At 36.6% G+C, this 25,053-nt stretch overlaps 1 protein-coding gene and 2 pseudogenes across 1 annotated transcript in view; 2 read left to right on the top strand and 1 right to left on the bottom strand.

Annotated features, from left to right (window-relative positions):
* The window catches only part of CDK13 (cyclin-dependent kinase 13), a 147,804-nt gene that overhangs the window by 58,018 nt on the left and 64,733 nt on the right, over positions 1-25,053 (top strand). Inside the window, exons 3-6 of the mRNA XM_015562061.1 lie at positions 5,017-5,634; positions 12,272-12,442; positions 13,686-13,825; positions 15,551-15,721. Coding sequence (XP_015417547.1) covers positions 5,017-5,634; positions 12,272-12,442; positions 13,686-13,825; positions 15,551-15,721 — 1,100 coding nt within the window. The remainder of the gene's footprint in view (positions 1-5,016; positions 5,635-12,271; positions 12,443-13,685; positions 13,826-15,550; positions 15,722-25,053) is intronic.
* On the bottom strand, positions 7,313-7,739 carry LOC107182656 (annotated as a pseudogene).
* On the top strand, positions 16,166-20,617 carry LOC107182655 (annotated as a pseudogene).

Raw genomic sequence — 25,053 nt, 5'->3', positions numbered from 1 at the left:
CTTAGCAGATAAAAGAGGTGAAGAGAGGAATGTCAGAGAAATATTTCTCTTAATGTGTTTTGGGTTGGCTTGGCAAGGCCTTTGTATGCAGTGCAAGGCTGTGAAGAGTTTTGTAGAGGGGTAACTGAACGATGCAGGTGGCAGTATGGAGAGTAAATTGGAAAAGATAGAGACTAGAGGTAGGAAACCTGGCAAAAAGGATATTTTGGAAATGATGTTTTATGGTTTTGGTCTCTATACTAATTGGGCCAAGTGAGAGATGATGTAAGCCCTAATGTGAAATGGTAACTATGGGGATAAAGAGCCTGGAAAACTGGAGAGATGCTTATATGTAGAATTAGCAGGTCTTGGCTATCAATGGATATGGAAGAAGGGAGGAAAGGAATATAGAATGACTTCTGGATTTCTATTTCAGTGAATGCCATTGCCTAAGAATAAGATACATTTAAGGAGAAAGGAGGGTGGGTTTGGAGAGGAAACAATAGGTTTAACTGTATTGTGTTGAAAGTGCATATAGGATAGTTGGAAGGGGGAGAATGACTTGGTGGGGTAATCAATAGTTAGGTGATAATTAAAGCTATACATAAGCATAAATTAAATTACTGTGGAGAATGAGTATAGTGAAGAAGATAACCTTAGAGAGCACTGAGAATCCTAGAAGTAAGAAAAGAATCAGGGAAAAAAGTAGTGGAAGTAATTAGGAAGTATTTTTTAAGGTGTGATCAACATTGTCATCACAGATATTGATATTTTTCTTCCCTCCTTTCTCCCACCGCCCAAAATAAAGGAAAGGTAGATCATTGGTCACCTCAATAATTACAGTGAGGGTAAGAGCCAGAATTTGGCTGCAATTGGAAGAGGTAAAAATACAGTATCAAAGTACCATCATTTGCATGTTTTTGTTTTTTTTCTGGTCTGTTTTTAAAAAGCTTAAAGACTTGAGTTAATTTATGCCTTGAGACGAAATAGCAAATGGACTATTGCAACAGAAATGCTCAGCATAGTGCACCTGAAACTTTAATGAGGGTATTAGTAAATGCAGGCGCTGTGTCAAAGGGTCTGTGTTGAGGCCAGAGATATAACATTTCTGACAAGCTTCCAGATGATGCCAGTGTTGCTGTCTATTGACCATACTCTGAGGATCTAGAGAGTATGAGATTGATAGCATTTTAGAGGACTTAGCCTTGGGTCTCTAAGGTGGAATGTAACTTGGATAGAGATAAAGATTACATTTGCAGGCAGGAGACATGCTTTTGATAATCTTTTTATTTTTTCTGTGAAATAGAAGTACAGTGATGTTAAGAAAAGACATTGGGAATGGTAGGTGAACTTGAACAAAGTTGTGAAGGTTTGGAATAGATACTGAAAAGAGAAGGAAAGTGACTGGATTGGAGACATGCAATAATCACTGAATAGTGAGGATTACTTTGGTTATCATGTCTATAGAAATAATTGGAGCAGGGAGAGATTAGATATGTGAAAAGATCAGTTATTTTTAATAAGTTAAGGAAGGAAGCCTACAGGGGAGGTAATGAGGCCTGAAATAGAACAGTACCCTGGAGAATTGAAGATGAGGGCATATAGTCTGAATAATGCCACACCCCTCCCCAAAGATATTCCTGTGAACCTGTGAATGTTATCCTACATGACAAAAGGGACTTTTAAAGATGTGATTAAAATAGGGAACTTGTGATGGAAAGATGATCCTGGATGGATACTATGTAATCACAGGGTCTTTTTTTTCTTTCTTTTTAATTGAATTTATTGGGGTGACCGGTTCGCAAAACCATACAGGTTTCAAGTGTACAACTCAATAAAACATTATCTGTGCACTGTATTGTGTGCCCATAGCACCAGGCAAAGTCTCTTTTGGTCCCCATGCCCCCCCCGCCCCCACTTTGTCCACTTCCACCTAGCCTCCACCCCTTTCCCTCTGGCTACCACACTGCTGTCTTATCTATGTGTTATGTATCTATGTTTTTTTAAAAAATATATTTTTGTTGATTTTTAGAGAGGGAGAGAGTGGGAGGGGGAGAGAGAGAAAGAAACATTAATGATGAGGGAGAACAATTGATCAGCTGCCCTCCTGCACTATGGGGACCAAGCCTGCAACCCTGGTATGTGCCCTGACTGGGAATCAGACTGTGACCTCTTGGTTCATAGGTCAACACTCAACCATTGAACCACACTGGCCAGGCTGTATATATGATTTTTGGCTAATCCCTTCATCTTCTTTCAGTCAGTCCCCACATGCCCCAACCCTCTGTCAGCTGTCAGTCTGTTCCAAGTATTCATGCCTCTGTTTCTATTTTGTTCATTAAATTGCACATATAAGTGAGATCATATGGTATTTATGTTTCTCTGACTGGCTTATTTCATTTAGTGTAATGCTCTCCGTACTGTCACAAAGCATAAGAGTTTATTCTTTTTCATGGTTGAATAGTATTTCATTGTATAAATATACCACAGCTTTTTCATCCACTTATCTACTGATGGGCACTTGCGCTGTTTCCAGATCTTGGCTGTTGTAAATAATGCTGCAACAAACATAGGAGTGCATATATTCTTTCACATTAGTGTTTTGGGATTCTTAGACTATATTCCCAGAAGTGGGATCACCAGGTCAAAAGGCACTTCCATTTTTAATTTTTTTGAGGAAATGACATATTGTTTTCCACAGTGGCTGCACCAATTTGCATCCCCACTAACAGTGCATGATGGTTTCCTTTTGTCTACATTCTAGCCAGCACGTTTGTTGATTTATTGATGATAGCCATCTGGCAGGTGTGAGGTAATATCTTATTGTAGTTTTAATTTGCACCTCTTTGATGATTAGTGATATTTAGTATTTTTTCATATGTCTGTTGGCTATCAGTATATCTTCTTTGGAGAATTATCTATTCAGGTCCTTTATATATCTCCTATATAATAAAAGCCTAATATGCTAAGTGTCTGGTCATCCAGTCAGCTGTTCAACCAATCAAAGCGTAATATGCTAATGATATGCTAAGGTCTCTCAACTGCTCACTATGACGTGCACTGACCAACAGGGGGCAGATGCTCCGACCAGTAGGTTCCCTTGCTGCTGGGGTCCGGCTGATCAGGACTGAGTGATGAGCAGGCCTAAGCTGTTAATCAGACATCCCCTGAGGGCTCCTGGACTGAAAGAGGGTGTGGGCTGGGCCCTCCCGCACCCCTCCCCGCCCCGATCATGCACCAGTGGGGCCCCTCAGCCTGGCCTGGGCCCTCTCGCAATCACGAACCCCTTGGGGGATGTCAAAGAGCCAGTTTCAGCTAGACGATGTAACAACCAGTCGCTATGATGTGCACTGACCACCAGGGGGCAGATGCTCAATGCAGGAGCTACTCCCTGGTAGTCAGTGCTCTCCTAGTGTCTGGTCATCCAGTCAGCTGTTCAACCAATCAAAGCGTAATATGCTAATGATATGCTAAGGTCTCTCAACTGCTCACTATGACGTGCACTGACCAACAGGGGGCAGATGCTCCGACCAGTAGGTTACCTTGCTGCTGGGGTCCGGCTGATCAGGACTGAGTGATATGTGCCAGACATACTCTGGAGCCCTACTGTGGTCCCTCTCTGGCTGGCCAACCTCCCGCATCCCTCCCCGCCCCGATCATGCACCAGTGGGGCCCCTCAGCCTGGCCTGGGCCCTCTCGCAATCACGAACCCCTTGGGGGATGTCAAAGAGCCAGTTTCAGCTAGACGATGTAACAACCAGTCGCTATGATGTGCACTGACCACCAGGGGGCAGATGCTCAATGCAGGAGCTACTCCCTGGTAGTCAGTGCTCTCCTACAGGGGGAGCACTACTCAGCCAGAAGCCGGGCTGATGGCTGGGGAGTGCAATGGAGGTGGCAGGAGCCTCTCCCAGGAGTGCAGCAGCAGTGGCGGGAGCCTCTCCCGCCTCTGCAGCGCTGCTAAGGATGTAAAACTGCCATCAGTCAGAATCCCCTGAGGGCTTCCAGACTGCGAGAGGGCACAGGCCGAGCTGAGGGGACCCTGTGCACTGGGCCTCTAGCGTGTGTGTGTACACACATATATAAATATATATACCTTTATTATTGATTACAGAGAGAGGAAGGGAGAGAGATAGAAACATCAATGATGAGAATCATTGATTGGCTGCCTCCTGCACGCCCCACATTGGGGATTGAGCCTGCAACCTGGGTATGTGCCCTGACAGGAAATTGAACCTTGACCTCCTGGTTCATAGGTCGATGCTCAACCGTTGAGCCAAACTGGCCAGGCCTCCAATAATTTCTGAGACATGAATTGCACAGTCATTAAGTAGTTCCCAAGATTTAGAGACTTTTACTTATTGCCTAATGACAGGTGTTGTCTTTTTCACTCTTGTAGACAGACCTACTTCTGAACTTAATGGGTGAAGATGCTTTTGAGATGTAGAGATCATCTCCCTGGTAAAAGATCAGTCACCCTGCTACTGCTATCCCTGGTGTCCTTGTTGCCTGCTTCTGTTTTCTGTATTGTTTTGTTTTTAATGTTTTTATTGATTTCAGAGAGGATGGGGGAGCGAGAGAGATAGAAACATCACTGATGAGAGAGAATCATTTGATTAGTTGCCTTCTTCCTGGCCCTCCCCATTGGGGATCGAGCTCACAGCCCTGGTAATTGAACCATGACCTCTTGGTTCAGTGCTCATCCACTGAGCCGCACCTGATGGACTTCCTCCTAATTCTTAACAGTATTTCTTCTCTCAGAATCTGTTTTCATCCAACCTCACCTTTGAGCTTTTGCAGGCTAGGTCAAGATACTCAGACATTCGCTCTAGTTTCAGTAAAACTATAGCCACCAGATCACCAGACAATATTCTACTTAAAAGCACTTTTTGTTTTGTAAAAATCCTCCCACAAAAACTATATTATGATTTTGAAATTAAATAAATCTTTCATTTCACAGGCTGGAGTTAGCAGTTTTTATAAATTTCAACTGAACTTTTCTGAGTTACTAACTAAATCTTAATTATTTTCCACCAGACGGTCTGCCAAATCCCGAAGCAGAAGCCCATATTCATCTAGGCATTCGAGATCTCGTAGTAGGCACAGATTGTCTAGATCCAGAAGTCGTCATTCTAGCATTTCTCCTAGCACACTAACTCTGAAGAGTAGCTTGGCAGCTGAATTGAACAAGAATAAAAAAGCACGAGCTGCAGAGGCAGCCAAGGCGGCTGAGGCCGCTGCCAAAGCTGCCAAAGCCTCAAACACTTCTACACCTACCAAGGGGAACACAGAAACTGGTGCCAGCGCATCACAAACAAACCACGTGAAGGATGTGAAGAAACTTAAGATTGAGCCTGCACCTTCTCCCTCAAGTGGTGGAACTTTAAAAAATGACAAGGCAAAAACAAAGCCACTTATTCAGGTAACAAAGGTGGACAATAATTTGATTGTAGATAAAACCGCCAAGAAAGCAGTTGGGAAGGAGAGTAAATCTGCTGCTACAAAGGAGGAACCAGTATCTCTTAAAGAGAAAACCAAACCACTTACGCCAAGCACAGGAGCCAAGGAGAAGGAACAACATGTGGCTCTAGTGACCTCTACATTACCACCATTACCTTTGCCTCCCATGCTGCCTGAAGATAAAGATGCTGATAGGTAAGTGCAGAAAATTTGGTCAGTAACTGTTTATTATTATTTTTTTGTTAATCCTTACTTGAGGATATTTTTCCATTGATTTTTAGAGAGAGTGGAAGAGAGAGGGAGAGACAGAGAAATGTTGATGTGAGAGACACATTGGTTGTCTTCTGCATGCACCCTGACCAGGGCCAGTGTATGTGCCTTTGACTGGAATCGAACCCAGGACCCTTCAGTCCATGGGCCAATGCTCTATTCACTGAGCTAAACTGGCTAGGGCAGGTCAATAACTGTTTGAAGAAAAAAATATGTAAGTTTGAAGTGAGAAATTATTTGACTTTTTCCCCCAAAAACATTTTACAAAAAATGTTATGTGGATTAATTTTCTTTCTACAATATGTCTTAAAATGAAGCACATTGTATAATGACAAAATTATAGCTTATGCTAAGAATTCCCTGGAAAAATTTGCCAATGTCTTGGAATACAATGTATGTATCAGTTTGAGTTTGAGAATTAGAACTGCTGGTATGTACTTTGATTTAATATTCCTTGATGATAGTATCTTGCCCGCAACCAAGGTACATGCCCTTGACCAGAATTGAACCTGGGACCCTTCAGTCCATAGACCGACGCTCTATCCACTGAGCCAAACCTGTTAGGGCTGAGAGACAGGACATTTTATGAGTGAGTCTGTACTGGGTAATACAAAGCATGTGTCTTGGTTTTTAAGTTTCCTTAGTGGCCTTTTAAATTTACCAGTTTGGGTGGATTTATGAATTTATTCTTTTAGTCTTTCTTGACTTTAACTTTTTTGCAATTAGAGATTGATTATATATTACAGAAAACCCATAATGTGGTTATGCTTTCCTTTAATATATTTACAGATTTCTATTATGAATATTGGGGATGTGGCTTGCTTTTTATTTTGAAACATTTTATTTTTAAGAGGATGAAGGTAAGAATATGTGTAAATTTCTTAAATGTATGCTAGGATACATGCATTATGCTATTGTGATATATCTGCCTATTATACCACTTAATTTTTTCAATTTTTACGAAGAAATTAGAGCTGTTTTCCTTCTTTCTATTGAGAAGCAACTTTATGGACAATTTTCTGAACTGAAAGAATTCTGCCAAAACAAGCAGATAAAAACACCACGTGGGTAGTTCTTTCAAGTGCTCACTTTGGTTAGCATTATGAAAATTTTATAACTGAAAAAAAAAATTCCTGTGTCATGTCTTCTGAGGCCCTTTCATCCTACAATAAAAAAATGTTACCACGATACCCCTTTCAATTTAATTTGGTGTTATTCCATTATACTACTATAATGTGGTAATTCCAGGTTTGACTGTTATCTAGGAGTATTGAAGGTTCATAATAGTGATTTGGAATTTTTGTAAGTGCTGGAATGGGCTTTTCAGCACAATTGAGTGCAGATTTGAGTCACTTATTGGTACCTGAGAATCCAGTGATTCTGGAGCAGTGAGACTTGTCTCTACTTTATTTTTCATACATGCTTTAGGGATAAATTTTTACTGGTGGTATTTTCAAGAACTCACGACATACCCATGTGAATGTTCAAGGAGGATATTATCTGTGCATCTGTTTTGTGTGTGTGTGTGTGTGTGTTTTTAAGTTTATAGTTTATTAATCCTCTCATGAAAAATCTGCACAGACACCACAGATAAAGTCACTCCTTCTGTAGTTCAATCTCCAGCTCACTTTTTGCCAGCACCAATGTTGGCCTTTGCAGTGCCCCTGACTTTCTTCATTCTGTTCTTGCGTTCCTTTCTCTGTTTTTTTGAGGTCTTCTTCTCATATAGGCCATGTCTTGCCAAGTCTGTGTTTGGGTTCATTTTTCTTTGCGTAATCCAAGGAATCATAAATCATGCCAAAGCCAGTGGACTTGCCACCACCAAAGTGAGTTCTGAATCCAAACACAAAGATGACATCAGGTGTGGTCTTATACATTTTGGCTAATTTTTCCCGAATTTCTGTCTTGGGTACTGTTGCCTTCCCAGGGTGAAGGACATCAATGACCATTTGTTTCCGCTGAAGTCGTCTGTTGCTCATGAACTTCCTGGTCCGGATAGTTACTGTGTCATTCATGATGGAGGTTGATCTTTAAGCAGCCAGGGAGGAAAAGAGCTCTGTGCATCTATTTTTAATGAGATGGTGACACATTTCATACTTGGTCATTAAAAAATTTCTTCTGATCTATCTTCCTTTCTGCTTTTCTATTTGTTGTGTGTCTGCTTTTATTTCTTTGAATGTGTTTGTATGTTTCGTGGATATATAAGTTTTGTCTTCTTTTTTTTTTTAATCGTCACCCGAGGATATGTTTTCATTGATTGTAGGGGGAGAATGAGAGGGAAAGAAACATCAATATGAGAGAGAAACATCGATCAATTGCCTCCTACATGCACCCTGACCAGGGATTGAACTCTCAACCTGGGACAATGCTCCAACCAACTGAGCCTCAGCAGCCAGGGCAAAGATGTTTCTTAAGACCCCTGAGTACTACTACTAATGTGTGTGGTCAGAGGTTGATTCAAGAATCAAGACCAATTACAGTCACTCTTCCTTTTGATGCTCCAAGTGTCGGAAATTTGGCCTGTGGGGACTTTTTAAAGCTGACTCCTTTGTCCTTTTAACTTGATCCCATTTTGTTGTTGCTGTTTGTTTTGTTTTAGTTAATTCTCACACGAGGATATTTTTCCATTAATTTTTAGAGGGAGTGGAAGAGAGAGGGAAAGACAAAGAGAAACTTGATTGAGATGAGAGAAATAGAGCGATTGGCTGCTTCCTGCACACCCCGACCAGGGCCCTTGACGGGGAAGGAGGAAAAGCCTGCAACCTGAGTACATATGCCCAGAATCTAACCTGGGACCCTTTGGGCCGTAGGCTGGTGCTCTATCCACTGAACCAAACCGGCTAGCTAGGGCAGCCATTGTTGTTTGAGTTAGTCTTCCTTGTTTCCTAGTGAGTCTTCTAGGTTAGGTTCAGTATTCCTACTTATAAGAATGGATGCATCATGCTCTTATTAACTATTCTGCTGTTGACTAATGGATACTTAGATTCATATTTGTTTGCTATTAAACACTCACCTTATATTAATATTTCATGTACATGTGAGTTATTTTTAGGGTAGCTGGAAGATCAAATTATGAACATTTAAGAATTGATAGAAACTGCCAAATTGTATTTCAATAAAACTAGGTACCAATTTATGCACCCAAATGTATGAAATTACTTAAACAGCATAGCTATTTTTGAATTTTTGATAATCTTTAAATTATGTAATGATTAATTTTGCATTTTACTGATTATTGAGACATAGCATCTTTTTGAATATTTATTGGCTATTTATTTTTTTCCAGTGAATTGCTTGCTTATATCTTATGCTGGCTTCTCAAGATTGTTTTCCTTTTTCTAATTGATTTATAGATACTCCTATGTTAGTGATCTTGACCATTGCCTCCGTCTGTTGATTGCCTTTGAGATTTATTTGTTTCGTTCTTGGCTACATTGGTGTTTTCCATTTTAAAAATTGTAGTGAAATCTGTTCTTTTTCTTTTAAAACTTCTGAGTATATAAAAAGGTTAACTTACATCTTACAAATATTTGTCTTTAGTTTTTAAGTGAAGAAGGAAGATACGTCTCCGCACTACCACCCTGTGGACTAATAAATCCAATTAGTAACATCATTTATTGAATACTCAATTTCACTGATTTGTGGTGCCATATATAAAAATTCTTATAGCTATCTGTGTTTCCGGACTCTCTTTTATTATCATATTTTATTATTTCTTTACTAGTATCTTTTCATGGCATATTGGCTCTCAAACTCAAATTTCTATTATGCGGGTAGGGATAATGTGAATGTGAAGAGATGGAATCAATTTCTGATTAATGAACAGCCCTGCTATTCATCTTTAGCTTCAGTGATGCTGTACATGAATTTAGGACCATTGTTGTTAGAGTGTTTTTGTTTGTTTGTTTTTTAAGAAGCCTGGAATCTGAATGTGTATGTAAATCTTCTGATTTTAAAGTATTGATAGTTGATAGCCTTTTACAAAACATTGTATAGAAAGTAATATATATTCTTTTACTTCATCCAAGCCTTTGGCTTTTGGTTTGAGATTTTTTTGGATAGGTGACTTACAGGGCAAATTTCACTTTATTACTCTCAGAAATTTCTTGGCAGTTTTTTGCTTTTGTTCTTAGACAGATTTTCTGTTCAGTCAGCTTGTCAAGTTTTATTTAAAAGACTATATCTGCCTGGCTGGTGTAGCTCAGTGGATGAGCACCAACCTATGAACCAGGAGGTCATTATTTGATTCGGGGCAAGATGCATGCCCAGGTTTCTGGCTCGATCCCCAGTAGGAGGCATACAGGAGGCAGCCGATCAATGATTCTCATCATTGATGTTTCTCTTTTTCCCTCTCCCTTCCTCTCTGAAATCAATAAAAAAATATATTTTTAAAAAAGACTATTCCTTGGGTTTTGTTTGGGACTCTGTTAAATGTAATCGGTTAAGCCCTAGCCGGTTTTGCTCAGTGGATAAAGCATCAGCCTGAGGACTGAAGGGTCCCAGGTTTGATTCCAGTCAAGGGCGTGTACCTTGTTTGCATGCACATCCCCAGTAGGAGGTGTACAGGAGGCAGCTGATTGATGTTTCTTTCTCATCAATGTTTCTAACTCTCTATCCCTCTCCCTTCCTTTCTGTAAAAAAATCAATAAAATACATATTTAAAAAAATATAATAGGTTAATTTGGAGACTAACAGTATTATAGTTTCCATACAAAAACATGGTTTCTTTTCAGTCAAATTTATTTTCATCAGTCAAATGTTTCAATTTTCTTCTCTTAGTCTTGTACATTTCTTATTCATGCTTTTTATTATTTTTAATGCTGTAGTATATGGAAACTTTTAAAAAAGCACATTTTCAAATAGGTTATTGCAGGTGTTCAGTGGAAATACAATGTTTTTAAATTATGTAATGTTCTTGAAAAACAGTATTTCATTTCTCTTAAATCTGTGAATGTTGCTGAACTTAATAGTTCATATAGTGACATATTGGAATATAGGCGGTCTTTTAAATTTTAAGTTATAAGTAAAGTTAAGACTTTTAGTTTAGTTCCCCCCCCCAAAAAAAAAGTTGATTTGAATCCTCAGATAAATGAGAATTTTCCACTAAAACCTAATTACAAATTAGCAACTTAGTCTTCTAAATAAATTATTTTAATAAGAGTATTTTCAGACAGTACAAATTGTATCTTTTCTAGAAAGAAGCTTTTATTGTCTTTCAATCCTGAATAAAATGCCCATTAGATACCACATTACTCTGGGAATCCATTTGTGTAGTATTTATCCTGTTGCTTACCTGACTGTGTTCTAAAAAAAACTGTAAGCTCTTTTCTGAGAGGAACTGTCTTAATTGTTATTATTTCTGTTGTTAAATCTTCAGTGCCTAATGTAATACCCAGCACATAGAGGTATACAATCTGTAATAGGAGACAGTAAAATTGAAGAGTAGGCTCTGATACCATTACTTTAAAACAAACAAGTAAATAAATAAAATCAAATAAAACTACAAACCTTCTTTTGAGCATGTTTTTTTCTGTAAAAGAACCTTCTGGTGAGTAACAGGATTATGAAGAAAAGGATCAATTTTTTATACAATAATATTAATTTTCAAAATTAGTAAGAGTTTTATTGTAAGAAATTAAATCATATATTTTGATAACTTCTTAGTAACTTCTGACTACAGCAGTGTAGTTTCACTAAACTTTCTCATTATGGGACTCATACCTGCTATGAAAGTATATTAAGTCCAAATTTTATTATCAATTTAAGATTCTCTTTCAACATGCCATATTATTAGATAAAAGATTTTGTAATATTTGAGAGGTTTAAAATAATGAGTTACCAAGATAGATATAGTATTTTAAAAATCAGAGCTCTTTATCCATTCATAAAAAGTACTAAACTAATAACTAAGCTAAAATTTTCACCAGCAATTCTAATAAGCTAGAGCCTTAAAAGAGTTTTAAAAGAATCAATGTTTGATTTTAGAAAAATTAACCTGAAGAGGGATGAAGCTAAATTAGTTGTTTGTGGTTATTTAAATGGGCAAGATGAATAATAGCTTGTAGTTTTATTATTTCTTACAACAAAACAACTTTTGTTTCTTCATTGGAATAAAACCAAATGCTATTACAAAATTAATTTTCTTGTAAAAGTTTACTTTTTGTTCTAATATAGCCTTTTAGCAATTATATATTATTTTTAAAAATACATAGATTTTTACCAAAAAATAAGAGTCCCCCATATACCCTGCACTCAGTTTCCTCAGTATAAACAACCTTAGTATGTTACATTGGTTAAAATTAATGAGCCAATATTGATAATCCATACTTTGTTCAAATTCCCTTAGTTATGAACTTATACATAGTTTTTTACCACCTAATTTTAAATTTGCATTTGAATATAGTATAATATTTTATCTGGAAAATAAGAAACATAGTTCAGTATTTTGCCATTGTATGCTACTTAAATATAAGACTTGGCTTCATTTTTATTTTTCAGTGAAATAAAGTTTTATTGGTTTGCGTTTTTTTGTTTATTTTTGTCTGGCTCCTTTGTTTTTTAGCTTACGAGGAAATATTTCAGTAAAAGCAGTTAAAAAAGAAGTAGAAAAGAAATTACGATGTCTACTTGCTGATTTACCACTGCCCCCTGAGCTACCAGGAGGAGATGATCTCTCAAAGAGTCCAGAGGAAAAGAAAACAGCAACACAGTTACATAATAAAAGGAGGCCTAAGTATGTGCTCGCTTTCTACCTGCTCTTAAATTGACCAGAGGTGATTCTGGATCCTTATAAAACACAAAATTAAGATTTAAAATAATAAAAAGTGTATTTATTTGTTCGACTTAAATATCTGAATAAACTCTTACTAGAGTTTTGAAAAAAATTTCTTAGTTGCCTGCATACCTATTCAAAATGACTAATAAAATTAAATTTAACTTTCTCTCACAGTTTGTAATGTATTGATTTTGGGGATTATTGTATGTGTTAAAGATAACTTATAGTGAAGATATTTAAATAACAGAAACACTGAAATTGGGCAGGTAGTAGTCAGCAGTAAGTAATCCCAAGCAAAATTAGTAATGAGCAAGCTGCTGGTCTTTCCTTGGCTGCATCAGTCAAGCAGGGAGAATGTTGATTTCTTTTTTTTTTTTTTTTAACTTAACCAATCGAATGTGTAAAAGTTACATCCGTTGTAAGCATTGCTGTTCAGGTAGCACCTATTATAAGAATATAAGATGATTTTTCTAGTATGGAGCAGAAAGGTAGAAAACTTTTAAAAATAGTCTTTCTTTGAGTATTAATAGCTTTATTCCATTATATGAATTTCTGTTACTACAGAATATTAAAATACTACAAAACTACATTTTTTTTAAAGAATGTCAAATATCATGTATAACACACACATACACGCACACACACTTAAAGTGTGGATTCCTGAGTGTTGATTTTATTAATACTTGTGTACTGTCAGACTAAAGTCTTTCTGGTGTTTCCATTTTCAAGATAATTTTATCTACCATAAGTCTAAATTTGTCAGTGAGCCTTATAGTTAGATTTTTGGTAATGCTCATTATCAAAATTCTGTGTTTTGAAAGCAGATATATGTAGTCAATGAATGAAAAAGAAAACTTTCTGGAGGTTGGTTAGAGAACTTAACTTTGGCTCTTCATACCAATGTTGGTTTTTTCCACTCACTGCAAATGAGGTTTTATTTCTAAAAGTCCTTCATATAAGCTTTACGTCTTTTCTTCCACAGTTTAAGTGCTATTGTACAAAAGAAGAGTCAGTATGGAGATTGATACCTTGACTTTCATGATATTTTATAGTACCAAATCCCGGAGTTAATTTCATTCAAATGTGGAAGGGTATGGGGAAATAAAGGATGTAGCATTAAGTGGTGGGAGGAGATTGAGTATTTAACAGTTTATTCAGTTTGCTTGATTGTATATAAAAACTTCAGAACTATATTTGATAGAATATGTGGGCCTCGCTATGGTGAAATCAAAGAAAAAGATATTGACTGGGGAAAACGATGCGTGGATAAGTTTGATATCATCGGAATTATTGGAGAAGGAACCTATGGACAAGTTTACAAGGCCAGGGATAAAGACACTGGTAAGAATGCCAACTGCTGTGGATCTTTAGGACTATGGAATGTATTTGTGTTTCTTTTCTAATGAATAATTAACCAGCAATTTTCAGGAAAACAGTTAAATTTTTATTATGTTTTTGTTTCATCTTGTTATTTTATATATGCACTTAAGTAAGAATTGAGTACATGTAAGTGGGTGTGCATATATTTATATTCTAAAAGTGTTTAGTATTTGTAATATGTAGTATGCTGGGATTTAGGTTTCTTTTTTTATGGTGAGTAAATTCTTAACATTGTCAGTAATCAGAGGAAAAAAAAGTATATTGATGTTATTAGACTTAGTAATAAATCTTGTTGTAGTAAGCCTTATACAACACTTATTTTGGCCAAAATCTTTTTTTTTTCTTCTGTAGAAATTACCCTTTATTTGGAGGCCAGATTTAGCAGCTGAATCTTTCAGAACATAATCAGGAACCTGAGAGAAAGTTTTAAAAGGCCTTGCAGAAGAGGAAAATGTAACTGTCAGAGGCTGTATATTTTACAAAGTAATGCTCTGAGCCAGAGTATAATCTTATAATTCCTTGTTGAAATAACCAATAGATTAAAATAGCATAGCTATTCAGGCCATTTAATACGGGGAGGACTACTTTATGCTTAGAACCTCCTGAAGGCATTTATAGCGTGGAGTAATAATATTGATAATGATGATTCTGCTTTATCAAAAATAGATTAAATTATAACCTTTAAACCTGTTTAGTAAAACAAGAAGTCCCACATTTTAGAATTCCCTATAAAAGAGTCAAATACATTTTAATTACTAAAGGTAAAAACATTTTTCTTTTAAAAAATTTGTAAATACAGAATTCTTTTTTCTCCAAAGTAGAATGAACAAACCTTTATTATAGTGATGAATATTTTCTTATAATAGAATTTGTATATATGCATGTGTGTATTTTACTTATTATTTAGGGTTTATCTGACACAAATATGTGTAAATTGTTAGGCTATTAGAGCAGTGGGAAGAGCAAATTTTGAGACCGCTAAACCAAATTTTGAATCCCACTTTCACTACTGGATAATTGGCCAACTTTAGGCAAGTTAATATGTCTTAGCGTTTCTCACCTGTGCAATCTACAGAATTTTCTCTTCTGTTCAGAGGGATCTTATGCATATACTAGAGGCCCAGTGCACGAAATTTGTACACTGGTAGGGTCCCTAGCGGCTGCTGGCCAGGTACTCTCTCCCTTCCCCCAGCCTCCCACCACAGCCGGCCAGGGCGTCCCTCCCTTCCCCCGGCTGGCCCCGCCACCTTATTAAACTCCCGGACAAACTCCCGGTTGAGGGGACAATTTGCATACTATGCTTTTATTATATAGGATAAGCGTATTGTATATTTATCTTCTTTACTTTTCAAAAATGGCAGTGTAGTTTACTCTTTCTCAGCATTCTTTTTTCATTTATCTTGGAGAGCATAAAATAACAATATATATATGCACCTACCCTATATTTTATACAGTTGTATGGTATTCCACAGCTTGGATAAATATCTCATAAGTTATTTAGGCAGAGATCTAATTTCTTAAACTCTCAACATTATAATGTGGTATGTTGGAAACTAAATATATATTTTGGGTTGTAACTTGAAGAGGTAGGAACAAATATTATGAATTAAAATAAATTTAAAATTAAGAAAAATGTCCTGTGGTTTTTGTTAGCTAGTAACTTGATTTTATTTAATTTTCTAATAGGAGAAATGGTTGCCTTAAAAAAAGTACGTCTCGATAATGAAAAGGAAGGCTTTCCGATTACAGCAATTCGAGAAATTAAAATTCTTCGGCAGCTTACTCATCAGAGTATTATCAATATGAAGGAGATAGTTACCGATAAAGAAGATGCTTTGGATTTTAAGAAGGATAAAGGTATGTGTGCATATTTAATGAACCAATCTGTGTATTCATGATTAAGCTATCTTGCAGATTTTGTTATAGGTGTTGACCACTTAAGTAAATGTAGTTGAATTGAAGAGTTAATTTATTTACTTCAGTGGTTTTTGAGTCACCCAAGTAGACATCAAAGCACATTTACCAATATCACACATAAAATATTCACTAGTAGTATTTGGTTTTTGAGCATCAGTGTGATTGAGAAATAATTTATAATAGTCTTAGAATATTTATTTATACCTTACATTTTTAATGTTAATGTCTTAACATACAAGGAAATTTATGGTAGGCTTATATATTAATTCTAAAAGTGTGGAATCAAAAATCTTACCTGAAATTGCATTAAATAAACTGTACCTGGTACATGGTTGGCTTTTAGCAGGAAAGTTGAAAAGAAATTAGTGTATACCATTAGGGAACATGATGGGTGAAAAAAAAGCTCTACTGGCCTGTAGGTTTTAGATCTTCAGAGTAAGATTTTGGAGCCAATGCTACCTCCTTTATAATCTATGGTTTTTGAAGAGCAGAATTTTTTTTCAAACAAACTCTAGCAGCCCTTGCTGGTTTGGCTCAGTGAATAGAGCATTGGCTTGGAGACTGAAGGGTCCCAGGTTCGATTCAGGTCAAGGGCACATGCATGGGTTGGGGGCCTCAATCCCCAGTAGGGGGCACGCAGGAGGCAGCTGATCAATGATTCTCTCTCACCATTGATGTTTCCATCTTTCTCTCCCCCTCTCCCCCTCTCCCTTCTTCTTGAAATCAATAAAAATATATTAAAAAAACAAAAATCCTAACTCTAGCATAAAACAGATTTAAGTGGGTATGTTCTGATTGAACATGGTCTTAACTTCCTTCTATCCTCAACCACACATATTCTCATTCTCATTCTTTCTCTCTCTCTCACTCTCATTCTCTCTCTCTCTCTCACACACACAGTCTTATTCTGGGGAAAACACTGTAAAATGATTGATACACGATAATTGTTTTCTATAAAGGAATTTCTGTTTGAGAGTGTTCTTATGCACTCTGGAGATCATCAAAATTATCTTTTTAATCTATGTCACTTCCATTAGTTTTTGCCATAATAAAGCTCATATTCCTTTAGCCTTATTTTTAATCCACTTTGTATTTTTAACTTTATTTTTCATTACTTCTTATTGTGTAGTTGAAAGGATACTGGTTTGACTTAGGCTAGTATGTCTGGGATTTGTGACATAGCTTATTAGCAGTGCAGCCTTATTAGCTGTTTATTCATTCATTCATTAAAGGGAAACATTACTTCTCTAACTGGATAGTAAAATTTAATTAAAATTTTATATCTGAGGATTGTGTGGAAATGTTTTTTATTACCCTAGTACTATAATCAAATTAATATTTGCTTTTTCTCCATCATACCCTGAACCTCCTGTTTCTTTGATCTGTGAGGACACACTGCCTGCCCATTTCTTCAATCCCATCTTTGCCATTTTTCTGATTAATCACCAAACTTCAGTTACATTGATCTTTTGAATTATTACATATGCCATTGCACTTCTCTACCTTAAACATGCTGCTTTCCTGGACTTAAAACATCTGCACTCCCAGCACATACATACCACACCCTTACACACAAATATGCATACATCTGATTTAAAAGGCTAACTTCTTATCCAGTAGGTCTCAACATGAATGTTGCTTTATTCATTAGTAAGGCCTTACCTGACCAGTCTTTCTATTTTCTGCTGAATGTAGACACACACAATTTAAGAGCCTTAGCTAGAGACTTGGAGAGGGGGCTGTAAGTGGAGACTGACAATGAGTACGAGGCTCTTTTTGTGGTGATGACAGTGCTCTAAAATTCAGTGTGAAGATGGTTGCATAACTGCAAATACATTAAAACCAGTTGAATTGTACACTTTATAAATGGGTGAATGTACAGTATGTGAATTAGATCACAATAAAATTATTTAAGACACACACAAAAAAACCCCAACTAGCTTTCAATAATTCCATGTTCTACCCTGGCATTGTTGCTCAGTGGTTGAGCATCTACCCATGAACCAGGAGGTCACGGTTCAATTCCCAATCAGGGCACATGCCCAGGATGTGGGCTTGATCCCTAATAGTGTATGTGCAAGAGGAAGCATATCTGTGATTCTCTCTTCTCACTGATGTTTCTCTCGTTCCCTCATGGAATAAAAAGAATTCCGTGTTCTGATGAAAATACTGTGTGAATTGAGAGGGATAACTGTTGAGGGAAGTGGTGGATCGGTAGAAAATGATGCTGTAGAAGTAGGTTAGGACCATAATTGGTGCTTGACCTTAAATCTATGCCAAGAAACTAAAATATTAACTTTTACCTTCTTTAACAATAATAGTGCAGTGCTTATAGTGTATTTGAACTAGCATTTAAAGTAATTTTATTTGATCTTTAGCAATTTGACAGATAAAAAATTGTATTTTATCTTTTTAATATTTCTTATTACTATGAAGATCAATGGTTTTTTGTGCTGTATTTTATCTTTTTAATAATTATTTCTTATTACCATGGAGATTGATGATTTCTTGTGCCCATATAATTTCTTTACTCATATAATACTTGTTTATGTCTTTTGCCCATTTTTATTAGTGTATTAATGTTTTTCTTAGTTGGTGTTAAATATGGTTTTTTTGTTGTTGTTAATCCTCACCCGCGGATATTTTTCCATTGATTTTTAGAGAGAGTAGAAGGGATGGGGAGAGACAGGGAGAGAAACATCAATTGATTGGTTGCCTCCCCCTGGCACATGCCCTGACCAGTTCCAGGGATGGAGCCTGCTGCAACCGAGTTACCTGCTGTTGACTGGAATCGAACCCAGGATCCTTCAGTCCTTGTGCTGACGCTCTATCCACTGAGCCAAACCTGCTAGCACAGATGTTAAATTTTTTTTACATAGTAGGAATGTTTATATTTTGAGTGACTAACAGAAAAACTATATAGCCATCTGGTTTCCTTCTTTTCCATCTTTCTCTTAATGTTAGTGCTCAGTAAATTTTGAGTTGAATTGAGGAGAAAAGTATTTATAAAACAGATAGTAGTCTGTTCCAGATTAACCAAATGAACCTGTCATGATTGTGAATTTTGTATAATCAGGAAAAGATATAGGAAGGTGCTTTAGTTATATTCAGTGAATTATAGCAAATAATCCTTTGCAGGGGAAAAAATGACTTCCTTTTCTGGGTCACAAGGAAACAGTATCATGTGTTGAAATTCAGAGTTTATAGAAACATAGAGAAATCAGAATATATAGGTGTCTACCAGGAGATAACCTATGGCAAAGAATTTAAAGGAAAAGGAATCTGTGGCAAAGTAGGGAAGGTGTAGTGGAAATAGAAAGGGGTGGAGGTGGGGCTTTCCCGTGCCAATATTTCCTAAATAGGTGAATAAGAAATAATGTTCTTTTGAGGCAGATGTAATAAGGTAATAATAATGGGAATTACATGTAGTGGTTAAGAATATAGTTTGAATCCTTGGTTTTTCCATCATTACATACTGTTTTCCTCATCTGGAAATGGTATAATAGTACCTAACTCATAGATTTGTTATATTAAATGAAATAATGCATATGAAACACTTACCCTAGAATATTACAAATAGTAAGTACACAGTAAAATTTGCTTTTATAGCTTGTTGGTATATCATGAGGGCAGAAATAGATCGATAATATAATAATAGTTGTTTATAATTAAGCAGAGAGAATGGAGGTTTGGAAGAAATTAATATTTTACTTTTAGTCCTCTAATGAAATTTATGTGGAGATCAGACATCAGGAATGGTGTTGTCCCAGAAATAAAAAAAGAATTTTTTTCTGAAAGTTTAGAAGTAGTCTCTAATTATTGATTGTGGAAGTTTCAAGAAGATTGAAAAGCTCTAGTCACATCTAACTAGCTGTGATTGATTGGTTAAACTAGCTGTATAAGGAAGTGTTCGCCATCACCTACCTTTACCCAGTGTCCGTGTGCCCTGTGAGGCAAGGTGCCACACGGCCACCACAAGGTGTCCCTGTAATTGCACCTAGACCAGGTGGATGAGGACGAGAAGGAGGATGCCAGCTGCCACTTCCAGATTCTCGGGAAAGTATTGCATTCTGAGTGGCAGAGAGCCGTGTATAATGAGCAGGGAGAGTGAATGAGGTTTCTGCTGTGTACTCAACCAAGGTTAGGACTGGAAAGTATATTGGATGTTACTCTTTAAAAATATATCTCTATAAGACATTCAAGCTTTCAAGAAGACAAGGAGATTCAGAAGACGAGCTGGCTGATATTAAATAGGCCCATCTGGACTTCAAAGGGGACATGGATTAGGTCATGGAGTCTGTGCTATGTGTGCAGTATAAAGAGGAACCAGGATAAGGAACATTATTCAGCAAGCTATTTATGCTAGAGAGGTCCCATCCTATTAATGCCTTTGTCAGAGAATTGAAGCAAAAGATGAATGCTAGGAAAAGGAGGGCTCAGAAATTGGCTAAAGAAGCAGAATTGAGCAGGAAGGAGTTGGGACTTGAAAAAGAAGATAACTTGAGAGCAATCATTGAGAGAGAGCGAGACAAAAAGGTTGGTCAAAAGAAAATGGACAATTTTCTGTCTCCTATGGAAGCAGAGTACTCAAGAATGAAAAGAAATAATGGAGTTTTCTCTTCAAAAGTCCTTAAGTGTCAATTGGTGCCATTGTAGGCAAGGTATAGTCCAGATTTAAAGACAAGTCAATTCAACCCTCGAGAACAGTTGTCTTTCCTGTCTAAATTATTCATATTGAGCATGGTAGCCACATCTTAGTATATCCTAGAAATCCCTGACATTCTGTGAGGTCCTCCTATGAAGGAATTTGATGGTGATCAGTGAGGGAAGAGGGGGAGGTTGGTATACTTTCGACAACATTTTTGTGGATATTTTATACAAGAATATTTATCTAGAATGTGCGTCTGCCTATACATCCTTTACCAGTTGTCATTTTGCCACACAAGAGTGAGCTGCAGAATATTCTGAGTGATGTGTGTGTTTATTATAATAGGCACTTCAGGCATCTTTATAAGACTTATACATGATTAAATAAATTAACAAGTAAAACATGACTGTTAAGTTTTAAATGATCATTGGGAAATTACTGCTGAATGTCCTCAGGCAGGTCACTGAGTTTGTCTGAACTTGTGTTCTCACCTAGGAAAGGCTGGTGGAGTTTGGGTGAATGACTTAAGCCATCAGTGGCTTGTTATCTTGTACTCATGGTATTGATTTGTGAGAATAGTACAGACATTTTCATTTACATTTAATTTAATTGTATGTATTCATTAGAACATATGGAAGTTTTTAGGGACTGTTCAACTGAAAATCGCTTGATTTATAGACTAATAAATACATTTAATGCTGTATGCATGAAACAAGCCTTTTGTTCCTGAGCTTTTATGTGTCATAACTTATCTGAGATGAGCACGACATGTTTTCAGTTTGGATTATAACAGGTTAAAAATACTCCTTAATTGTATTAAAATATAATTTAATGCACTAGAATGCTTTGATATATTAAAAAAATTACCCCTCCTCTGAAAAAAAAATCACATCTAAAAAATATCTTCACAGCAATATCTACACTGAGCACTATAGCCTAGCCGTGTTGACACATATAATTAACTACCACACTGTATTGGAGTGATTTCAGCAGAGTGACAGAAAATCCAGTTGAAATTGTTTAAACCAAATGGGACTCTATTAGCTTACTTAAGAAGAGGTCCAGAGAATAAGCAGCTTTAGGGTTAATTGATTCAGTGGCTTAAGGATGTCATCAAAGACCCCAGTTATGTTACCCATGCATCTGTTTCATACTCATTGTAGTATGACTTGGAGTGGCAGTGAAAGAGGGCCTTGGCTTCCTTTCCATGGCTTTCTGAAGTCCAAGAAGGCTTCTCAGGGGTCTTATTGATATTAAATCTAGGACATGCTAATAAAAGGAGTTTTTAGGGGTAAAAACGACAGGTTTAGGAAGCTTTAGAAATTAGGGGGGTCCATGGGGGAGAAATACAGGGCTGCAAAGCTGGGAGCTGCCAGAAGGCATACATTCATAGAATAAGGGGGCTGGGAGCTGCCAAAATGTATACATTTATAGAATAAAGGGAAAGGAAGCCACTCATTCAGAAAGGAAGTGGAAGGCCAAAGGGAGCAAAAAAACAAAAAAAGAGAGGAACCCCACGTAGGGTTTGAGCTCCAAAGCTGCTTATATAGTAACCAAGAGAGAGGGGATGTCAGGACACAACTGTAGCCTTTATAAACCTTAGAGAAGAGGGACTTAGGGCAGTGATGGCGAACCTTTTGAACTCAGTGTGTCAGCATTTTGAAAAACCCTAACTTAACTCTGGTGCTGTGTCATACAGAAATTTGTTGATATTTGCAACCATAGTAAAACACTTACATTTTTGATATTTATTTTATATATTTAAATGCCATTTAACAAAGAAAAATCAACCAAAAAAATGAGTTTGCGTGTCAGAGGTGACATGCGTGTCATAGGTTCGCCATCACTGACTTAGTGGGTCTCTCTCTCCCTTTCCATGTTGGAGTCTGTGCTCGTTTCCCAATACGTTTCCACCTTGTTTTATGCCACCTTTTTTTCATAGCTTCATTCTTTGAATCCACCTGGACAAGAACCCAGGAAATCACCTTTGAATCCTGCCCAGAGGAAAACAATGCATTTCATTTTAATTCCGCATTTCACTACTGTTAAAAATTAAATGGTTACATTTGTCTTTTCCTAGAATGTCATTGAGGTTGCACATACCTCTCATTGTATAGCCAACTCTTACAGCATGTTACATTAAAAGGTGACAATTTAATGGAGCACTCATGATTAATTTAAAGAGAAGTTGAGTAAAATAATAGCCTTTTTAGGTGGTCATGATATTGTTACGGGTACAGCAAGTTAGAGGTAAAGTTTTTAGAAAGCCAGGTAACTTTCAAAGATAAAGTTGCTTTAAACATATTGAATTTATAAATTAAATTAATCCAAAATTCACAAAGGTTAGTTCATGTGCTAGTCTTTAGAAATAATAATTTTGACTCTTTAACTCTATACAGTTGTCTTTGAGGTAGACCAAAAATTTTATGAAAACAGTACTAAAAAAGTACAAGCAAATACACTTTTTGAAAATTAGAGAAAATTTTAACAAATCCAAAAAATGAGTTAGTATTTTATGTCATTTGAAAAAGGAGCCAGGTTCTGTCCTAAGCTCCTTACATATTAATCCTCATTAAAAAATCTGTGAGGAGCAGAGAAAGAAATGAGGTACAGGAAAAGTTAGAGCCATTCTTTGAGAGACACAATACTTGATAAATGAAAATAGTGACTAGAAATATTCTTTTTCAAGTATATAGTCATTTCAGTTTATTTTAATAGTATGTGAAAAATCTAATTTCCATGTATCACAGTATATTTGTGAGAAAAAGCATTGGAAATTCAAATTTGAGGTCAATACACACCTATTCCCTCATACTCCCAGTTTTGGTAGCATTAATAGAGCTCTGCTCTTTTTACTCCTATCACCTTTCATGTAGTGGGAGCACATTTATTTACTCAGCTTACTTCACTGGAGGCCTGAATAAGTTAGGAATGGAGGCCCTGAAGTGTGAAGAGCCAGAGCTCTCAAGTTTTTAGAATTTGAAGCTTGGAGAGCTTGGGCTTTCTTTGAACCTCTTTTTAGTGTCAACACCTCTGAATTTGAGATAATTTGTTTCCAGGCTGGTCTAATCATCAAACCTTTCTCTTCTGCCATTTCAGGAATTGATAAATTTCTCTCTTTATTGCTACTGCCACTCTCAGCCACAATTTCTTATAATATGTAATGTGCATGCACTCCTTTTTAGGTTTTCTACCACTAATACCAATGAGACAGAGAGGTGTGCGAGTTCCTTCCTTCTCTGACAACACTCACACCCCCCAACCCCTACCTCTCAGACATTTTTTCCTGTCTCTCTGACCTATGGGAATACAGACTTATGAATGTGACTTTGAGGTAAATAAAAATGCTGAAATAAGATCCATGAATACTTTTAGAAGAAATTAATATCTGTTGAATACCTATTAAATGCCATGCATTGTTCTAGTTGCTGGGAGCAGGCAGTAAATGAGATAGACAAGGTCTCTACCCTATGGCCTACATTAGCAGTATAGTGAGTATGACTTTCTTTGACTGTCTTGGCTATTCTATCCTAAGAGCTTAGGATTGGGGCTGGTGGGGGCGGGGGGGAGGGTGTTAAAGAAACAAGGAAAAGAACACAAGTTCAAAGAAGAGTAGAGGAGTGTCCCTATCCATCCTCAGTGGTAATATATGGGTTGGGACTCCAAATGTTAGGTTAATTCACTTCCTCCTGTTAAAGCTAGAAATGTTTTCTAGCAAGTATGGATTAAAGGCAAAGATGGCCACAGGAAGAAATGTTTTGCTTTTTTTTCCCTTTGCAGATTTCAGGCAGAAAGTTTTTGAATTTCATACAAATGTCTTGAAAATTTACATATTACAAATATTTAGTACTTGATTTTTTAACTTGTTTTTCAAATAAAGAGCAGTGTATTTTTTTGTATCCTTAGTTTTACAGTTAGAACTGTTAAATCATGTCTGTTAACTTCTTTCTTGATTATTTCTGATGTTGAATTTGAGAAACAGAATTCTAATATATCTGACACTTCTTTTGAATTTATAAAGATATTTGGAGTTGTAATTAATGATTTTCTAAGACTCTTCACAAAGAAATTCATACCTATTTGTCCTTCTGTTATAAACCTGCCCTAACCTTCAATCTTGGATTGATCACTTTTTTTAATATTAAACTTACTGGGGGGGAAATCATATAACCATGTAGATTATTTTCTCCTCAGACTTATGGCGTATAGCAGTGATGGCAAACCTTTTGAGCTCGGCGTGTCAGCATTTTGAAAAACCCTAACTTAACTCTGGTGCTGTGTTACATATAGAAATTTTTTGATATTTGCAACCATAGTAAAACAAAGACATATTTTTGATATTTATTTTATATATTTAAATGCCCTTTAACAAAGAAAAATCAACCAAAAAAATGAGTTTGTGTGTCAGAGGTGACATGTGTGTCATAGGTTCGCCATCACTGGCCTATAGAGCTGGGACTCCAGGACTGCTGGACAGCCCTTAATCAGCTGCTGCTTCCCTTCTGCAAAGCAAACACTCTGTTCTCTTAAGAGAAGAAATTGCTTCATTCTCTACAAAGAAGCTTACACTTACCGATGAGAGTTTACTCTCTCAACTTCTAACTTTCCATGCCTCTCCTTCACT

Source organism: Myotis davidii, unplaced genomic scaffold, assembly GCF_000327345.1.
Source record: "Myotis davidii unplaced genomic scaffold, ASM32734v1 scaffold2457, whole genome shotgun sequence".
Taxonomy (NCBI): Eukaryota; Metazoa; Chordata; class Mammalia; order Chiroptera; family Vespertilionidae; genus Myotis; species Myotis davidii.
This window is presented reverse-complemented; position numbering and strand designations above follow the sequence as displayed.